The sequence below is a fragment of the Myotis lucifugus genome, unplaced genomic scaffold (genome assembly GCF_000147115.1).
Source record: "Myotis lucifugus unplaced genomic scaffold, Myoluc2.0 scaffold_297, whole genome shotgun sequence".
NCBI classification, from domain to species: Eukaryota; Metazoa; Chordata; class Mammalia; order Chiroptera; family Vespertilionidae; genus Myotis; species Myotis lucifugus.
The window spans coordinates 483,294-491,560 of NW_005871345.1; the positions used below are offsets into that span (position 1 = coordinate 483,294).

The 8,267-nt window shown below is 56.1% G+C and overlaps 1 protein-coding gene across 1 annotated transcript; it reads right to left on the reverse strand.

Moving 5' to 3' along the window:
• Positions 1-5,770: 5,770 nt before the first annotated feature.
• PSMB11 (proteasome subunit beta 11) lies at positions 5,771-6,670 on the reverse strand. Its single transcript, XM_006100068.3, has one exon. It carries the CDS (start codon positions 6,668-6,670, stop codon positions 5,771-5,773), a length of 900 nt encoding a protein of 299 aa, XP_006100130.1.
• Between the last annotated feature and the right edge of the window lie 1,597 nt (positions 6,671-8,267).

Here is an 8,267-nt window from a genome sequence, read left to right on the forward strand (position 1 = left end):
CACCCCGCTCCTCCCTCTCTCCTCCTGAGTCTTCTGTGTCTCTCTCCAGGGACCTCTGTCCCTGGAACTCGGTCTGGGTCTGGGTTGTGTGGCTCCGACTGAATCTCTGTTCTGTCACTGTGATTCCACCTTCTCCGTGGCTCTGTTTTTGTCTCTGGATTCTGAACCTCACATGCTCTCTGTCTCCCTTGCCCCCACACACATGCTTGTGTCTGTCTCCTGCCCACATCTGCCCCATTTCTCTCTGGGTCCCTGTGACTGGATTTCTGTTTTTTGCCGTTGTCCATCCCAAAAGCAAGAGAAACTTCCAGCCACTGCTGCCCATCTTCCTGCAGGGGATGTTCGGCCCCAGGTCAGTGCCCCGAGATTGTGGGGGCGCAGGTGGCCCAAAGCCCTCCCCCACTCACTACCTCTAACTAGGCTCTCCTGTCTTTACAGACCTTCCCGCATGGTTCCATCCATCACTCATGGCCCATCCTGGCTCTCCTGGCCTCCAGCAGAGAAAGGGAGCCAGCCCACCCCCAGGGGAGAGCTCCAGCACCACCCCACACATACACACACACTTGGCTGCCTCCCTGGAGCTCTGCCAGGCTGTTGGCATCCCAGCTCTGGGCATTGTCTGTGTGCTTCCCAGGCCCCAGCGGGAGGGGAGGGGAAGGAAAGGGGGAGGCAGCTGGGGAAGGGGAAAGAGGGAGGATGGGGAGGAGCCTCCATCTCTAATTTCATAATAAACAAACACTTTATTTTGTAAAGCTGGAGCCCTGTTCTGTTTCTGCACTCAGGCTTCTGTATGGAGCTTCACTGTGCCAAAGGGAGGAGGAGAGGCCTAAGCTTATTCCCTATGGCTCATTCCTTCTCCTTTGGGGGGCAGTCCACTTCAAGTCCCTCTAGATCAGCGGTCACCAAGCTTTCGGACCTCACGGACCACCGGCTGGCGACCGCTGCTCTAGACAGAGGAGGGTTTGCGTTGCCTCCATTCAGGAAGTAAGGAAATAATGACTTGTGCCCCACTCCTACCACCAACTCTTTGGGTTCCCTGTTGTTCTCAAACTGTCCTAGGAAATTAAGATGTGGGGACTGGCCAGAGGAAAGGATGGAAAGAAGTAGAGGGTGAGGGCTACATAGAAGAGAGGAGGAGAGATGAAAGAAGAGCCCTACCTGGTTTGGCTCAGTGGATAGTGTTGGCCTGTGGATCAAAGGGTCCAGGGTTCGATTCTAGCCAAGGGCACGTACTTCGGTTGCAGGCTCCTCCCCAGGCCCTGGTTGGGGCAGCCAGGCAATGTGTTTTTCTCACATCAATATTTCTCTCTGTCTTTCACTCTCTCTAAAAAAAAAAATCAATGGAAAAATATCCTTGGGTGAGGATTAAAAAAAAAAAAAAGGCTAAGAAGAAAAGAAGAGGGACTTCAGACAAAGAAAAAATGTTTGTGTGGGGGGGGGGGACAAGCCAATCTCTCTTGGGGCCTGTGGTGCCCATTGGGCAAAGGGTGGGCCAGTGTGAGATGGCACAGTCACACTGAATCCGGGCCTGCTGCCCCAACCTTTAACTCTCCCCAGTCCACTGTCTTATTCTCTTTTCTATATATACTAGAGGCCTGATGCACAAAATTTGTACAAGAGTAGGTCTTCCTTCCCCTGGCTGCCTCACAGCCCCACCCCCCACCCACTGGTTGTTCCGGAAGGTTGTCCGTCCAGTCTAATTAGCATATTAGCTCTTTATTATATAGGACTAGAGGCCTGATGCATGAAATTTGTGCAAGAGGAGGCCTTCCTTCTCCCAGCTGCTGGCACCGTCTTCCCTCTGGCACCTGGTACCTGGGCTTCCCTCACAGCCCCGGCTTCTTCCGAAAGGTCATCCGGAAGGACATCCAGTCTAATTAGCATATTATGCTTTTATTATTATAGATATGTTTTAATTTCTTTTAGAGAGGCAGGGAGAGGGGGAGAGAGATAGAAACACCAATGATGAGAGAGAATCATCGAGTGGCTGCCTCCTGCATGCCCCCCACTGGGGATCAAGCCTGCAACCCGGGCATGTGCCCTGACCAGGAATCAAACCGTGACCTCCTGGTTCATAGACCAACACTCAACCACTGAGCCAGCTGGCTGAGCCATTGTCTTATTCTTCATGGAGCACAAAGGAGGAGGGTGAGGACCAGAGAGGCAGAATCAAAGCCAACTGGGGTGGGGGGTGGGAGCTGAGTGGGAGCAGCCAGCATCTCCACTCCTTGAGCAGAGAAGGGGTCAGTGTGAACACCCAGGCCTCCCTCCTAACTCCAGGCGGGGCTCTTGTACACTCGAGTAGGTGGGTCAGGACAGGTCCTTGTGTCCCTCGCCTCCAGGTGTGGGGTGCTGGCAATCAGGAAAGCTGCTTCAAGGGTTACTGCCTTCTCTCACACCTCCCACACCTGGTTGGTTAGGGCCACCAGGTGGTGGGACAACAAGGACCCTTGCCCCAGGGCTGGAGTTGTCATTTCCTCTGCTGAAGGCTGGAACTGGACCCCTGACTGCCAAAGGCCTGTGCAAGAGCAGGCCGTCTGCCCCCTAAAGGCCTCAGGTGACGGTGAGGAAGCAGCACACCAAGCAGGGTGTCAGAGGAACAAGGTCTTCCAGCTCAGGGCAGGACAGGTAACATCCCTACCCCTTTGGTCTCTCTCTGATAGCTGCATCAGGCTTCAGGAATAAGTGGAGAAAAGGAGAACTGACCGTGGGCCACTCCTGGGTAGTAAGGGGTGTGTTGACGTGAATGCATACATTTGCCTGCTCTTCCAACCCTCCCACACCCTCCTCTGGTCTGGTCCTCCCCAACTCATTAAACTTAGGGGGGACAGGGCATGGGAAACAGGCTGGTCAGCAAGACCCTTGGGCTTATCTCTGGTCTCAAATACCTTATCTTCTGGAAGGACAGAACCTGTCAAAGGAGTTAAGAAGGGCAGGACCATGAAAGAAAAAGAAAAGGGGAGAGGCAATGGGTAAAGGAGACGCAGGAAGGAGGACACCCCTCCTGTGCTGCCCTCTTTGTCTGGGTTCCATCCTCCCTCCCAGTCTGTGGGAAGTGGAGGGGCACAGAACATCCCAGGAGACAGCTATGTGCAGTTCCCAGAGAGCCTTTTGCTGGGCTCAGGTGGCAATCCAGGCTCCAGACCACCACTCCCTCCCTCTACTTCTCACTCCCAGGCCTCAGGATAGGGGGGGGAGGGTTCAGAAGGGTGGAATGAGCCCTGACCCCACCTCCTCTTTACTCTGGAGCAGTGGGTCGCCAACCCGTGGTCCTCGGACCACTGGAGGTCCGTGAGGTCCAAAAGGTTGGTGACCACTGCTCTGGAGCATTTTCCCAAAAGAAGTGACAAGGCCTGGCTTTCTCCCCAATAAGGTCCTGCTCTCCTTATCCAAGTGTTGCTCCTGCTTTTCCAGTCTGTCTCCTGTCTCTGCACTAAGGAACACACATGCATCACCCGTCACACTCATGTGCACACACCTATCCTGGATCACTCATACCAGGACACAGGACCCACACACATCTCTGCACATGGAGAGGCACTCTCTTATGCCTGATTCCATTAAACACTTGAATCCTAGGCAAAGCTGCCCTTCCTCCTAAGCTCCCCCAGGACTAGGCTAGCCAGGGACCCTGACCTCCACTTATTCTTTCCAGAGCCCCGCCTTCCCTCCCCTGAGGCTGAGGAGCAGGCGAGGGGTGAAGAAAGGCTGCTGAACAGGCCACTGGCCAGATTCTGGACCCTGGCTCGAAGGCTAGTCCTCCTGTACTGGGCACCTTTTTTTAAAAATCCTTACTCCAATATATTTTTTCCATTGATTTTCAGAGAGAGTGGAAGGCAGGGAGGAGGAGAAGAGAGAAACATCGAAATGAGAGAGACACATTGATTGATTGCCTCCTGCACGCCCGGACCAGGGCCAGGGATCAAGGTACATGCCCTTGATTGGGAATCAAATCCATGACCCTTTGGTCCATGGGCTGCCACTCTAACTACTGAGAAAAACCAGCTAGGGCCTGGACACCTTTCTCTTTTCTTTTAAATATATTTTTATTAATTTCAGAGAGGAAGGGAGAGGGAGAGAGAGATAGAAACATCACTGATGAGAAAGAATAATTTATTGGCTGCTTCCTATACGCACCCCCCACCCACCCCCTCCCGCAACTGGGGATCGAGTCTGCAACCTGGGCATGTGCCCTGACTGGGAATCGAACCATGACCTCCTGGTTCATAGATCGATGCTCAACCACTGAGCCACACCGGCCAGGCCTGGGCACCTTTCTACAGTCGCTTTTCCCTATCACAATTTCGTCCCCTTTGTCCCCACTGCTTTCCTTCTTAGGGCTCCCTGACCTTTCCTCCCTCATCTCCCCCTCCCCCCCCCCCAAGGCCTGAGCCTGGAGGCCTCCCCTGTCTGGCCAGCTCCTGCCTGGATGACCCCTTAGCCTGAGGTGCAGGGTTGGAACTCAAGGAAGGGCTAGGGGCTGGGAGGCATGTCAGGAGGGGGAAGTGGCTGTTCTCTGTGGAACGGAGGCTGCAGGAGTGGGATAGAGAAAGACGGTTCAGCAGCCTTCCTTCAGGTCCCATCTCTTGGCTGACCGTGCTTTCTCTGGGAACGGGAGGGGCTGGGGGGTGTCCCTCCGGGAGCTGTCAGCCTGCAGCTCCAAGTCAGGGCTTACAAGGGAGCTGGAGGGGGCCAGGAGGGGCAGGAGAAGCCGAGCTAACCTGATAGTTCCCACGGGCACAGCCATCTCCCTCTTTCCTGCGAGCCCCAGAGGCCGCTACAGGAAGGGGAGGCTGGAAAGAAGGCAGAGGGAAGAAGGAGGAGGAGAAGTCTGGCAGCAGCAACAGCAGACCCGAAAGAGCAGCGCACAGGTGAGCTGTGGAGCCGGTTCCAGGCCCTGGCAGGTAGGGCACATGAGGCGCAGCGGGAGCAGCCTCCCTGGGCCACCCCTCCCTCCAGGCCCTCAGGATCCTCTGGGTTCAGTCACCCCTGGCCACTGGCATGGGCTTGGCCCGCTCCTCTCCCCACCTCCCTCCCCAGATGCCTGCAGGGCTCTGTCCTGGTGGCAGGGAGGAAAGTGAGGCAGAGGCCCTGGGAGGGGAAGTTGTGCTAAAGCAGCACTGCGCTGGAGCCGAAGGTCTGCGCTTACTGTGTGACCTCGGGCATGTTTCCTCTTCTGTAAAATGAGGATAATTTTTACCTCAGAGAGTTACCCCAGAACTGTACTCACCCAGAATGAAATGGGGGCGGGGGGAGTGAGGGCTAGGAGAGCAGGTGAGAAGCCCATCGCCACCCACCAGGGGCCCCACCGCAATGCTCTGCGTCTCCAGCCTGGGCCCTTGGGGCTACTCCCCACCTCACCCCCCGCCTGGCTTCCCCACCTTAGCGAGCTGAGAAAATGACAGACTCTGAAGCTGAGATAAGGACTAAACTGGGAGGAGGAGGAAAGACCGGGGGTAGGGTGGAGAAAGCAGAGAGAGGATGGCAGGAAATGAGGGTCTGGCACCTCGCAGCGTCTGGCACCAGCAGGCACGCAGTGAGGATTTCTGAAAGAAGGACTTGGCGCTGGAAGGAGGCTGGACCAATCTATTGGGCGCCAATGGGGACACGCTGGACAGAACCATCAGTAGCTCTGGGTTGCAGAAAGAGAGGGAGACTTGGAACAAATGAAACCGGCCACCCCTAAGGGCTGGAGCCAGAGGCTGTGAGGCCGCTCACACCCATCCTTCACCCGCTCCCTGCACTGGGTCCCCCCAAGTCCTGCCACGTCTTACAGAGTCTCAGTCTCTGCAGGGAGCCCCGAGTCTCCTGGTCGGCATCCCACAGAAAGTTCCCCACCGTCACCAGCTCCGTGGGGGGTGGCAGGTCCGGGATGGGCCTGGCTGGCCTCCTTCTCCTCTTGCTTCTCCGGCTCCGGGAGCTTCTGCAGCTCCGAGTACAACACGCAGGCATCGTTGCGTGACACGTACTCCCACCCACTCTCTCGCACATGGAAAAGGTCCACAGAACCCCCAGAATAGGCGTCACGGTGGGTGGCGTGGGCCACGGCGCGGCGAGCCAGGGCGTAGGCTTCCTGAGTGGTCATGTCGTAGCGGTAGCCGCGGTCCAGCACGCCGTAGGCATAGGGAGACCCCGAGCCCACCGAGAAGATGTCCCCCTGCAGGCGGGTGCCGTCGCTGTAGACATAGAAGAGGGCAGGGCCGGAGCGGTCCCAGCCACAGAGAGCAGTGGCCACACACAGATCCAGCCCCCGGTAGCGGGACATCATGGTGGACAAGAGCTTGGCGGCGCTGGCCACACTGGGCAGCCGGCCCTCCCTCAGCGCCCGCAGCCGCAGCTCCCGCTGCAGCACCCTGTACCACGTGGCGCAGTCAGCCGAGGTGCCAGAGGTGGTGCCCACGAGGTGCTGGTGGACGGGGATGACCTTGCGGGAGGCTGGACACGCCACGTAGTTGCTGCAGGAGGAACGGGTGTCGGCCGCAGCGATGACTCCATGACGGAAGCGGAAGGCCAGCGTGGTGGTGCCGTGGGCCAGCCGGGGGCCATGGGTCTGCAAGAAGGCTTGAGGGTCACAGCCCCGGGGCACAGCCCAGCCACCGGCCGGAGACAGGTGAGGAGACAGTCCCTGCGTGTCGGGGGCCTGCCACTTGCACACATCCTGCAGAGCCATCCCTGGAGCTGAGTGAAGGTTGGAAGGAGCAGCACAGGGCTTTGTGTGAGTGTCAGGTGGGGGAAAGGGACGCTAAAGAAAAGCTGTGCTGCAGCCAGAACGGGCAAGGAAGGCGTGTGACTTGTGGCTTCACTTCTCCCTAGTCCCACATTAGGCTGGGGGACTGGCTGCTGGAGCAGCCCCCTCCTCAGCGGAGGAGCGCTGAGGGGAGACAGGACGAGGCCAGCGGAGTTTCCAGTGCTGGGAAGACGCTGCCCCTGACACACCTGAGCTTCGCCCAAGGAGTCTCCTGTCCGTCATCCTCAGGCACCTGGAGAAGGTGCGGCCCAGGGAAGGAGGTGCGAGCCAGAGGGACAGAGCCGGCTTCCTCTTGTTTTTCCTGTCCCTGCCCTGAATGATCTCCCAGCCCAAGAGGATGAGTAAAGACAAGTCAGTCCTCTGAAGTAGTCAGAATAGGGTGCTGTGGTCCCACCGAGACGGGGGTTCTGAATATGGGGTTTTCGCCTCAGAGGTATGGGGCCAGAGAACCATGATGCTCCCTCACCTCACATTTTCACCTCATGGTCAAGGTGGGGAAAGAGCAATGGGCTGATACAAGGACAAAAAAGAAAAGAGCCCTAGCCACTTTGGCTCAGTGGATAGAGCATCGGCCTGTGGACTGCAAGGTCCTGGGTTCGATTCCGGTCAAGGGCACATGCCCAGATTGCTGGCTCAAATCCCCAGTAGGGGACATGCAGGAGGCAGCCAATCAATGATTCTCCCTCATCATTGATGTTTCTATCTCTCCCTCTCCCTTTCCCCTCTGAAATCAATAAAAATATATATTTAAAAAAAAGAGAGAAAAGAGCAAAAGAGCCTGGGGGTGGGGGAGACTCAAATACCTTTTAGAAAAGTAAGGTACTGAGGGGCCAGGGGTCAGGGAGCTCTCTTTCTCCTCTGCTTTGGGGTGCATATGAAACTCCGTCTGCATACAGAGACGGCACTCCTGGAAGTTCTCCAGCAGCATAGCTTCTCTGGCTTGTGTTATAATTCTGAGTATGTAGCTGAAAAAAGTCTAATGGTTCCCCTTCGGCCCAATAGTTCTCAATGGCAAGAGATTGGCTTGTGGTTCTAAGGCAGGAGAAACAACTGGCTTTGAGCCCCTTATGCTGAGTCTTAAGCCAACCAGGGGTGGTTGAGCGATGAAGTTGGTGGACCCTGACAGCTGGCCCTACAGAAAGACAAAGTAGACTAGAGCAGAGTGACAAGCTGCAACTACTTCTAGCACCACATGGAGTATATTTTACTAAACATTGCAGCTTACACGGGTGGCGTGGGAATGGCTTTATTCAAAGAAACAGACCCATAAACAAAGAAAAGGGTCTGGACCCTCCAGACTTCATGATGGTGGGGCTGTGGCATCACCATTACTTGGGGTCTCAGTACAAAGGCAAGTGTAAACGTGTCATGGGAAGACGAGAATCCAGGAGGTCAGGCTAAGGTCCATCCAGTCCTTCTCCCTTCCTTTGTGTAGGACCACAAGGAAATCTTACTAAAGAGATAAGAATGTCTACTCTTTCTAAAGACTAAGCCTTAAGACTCTTTGTATATGGATGGA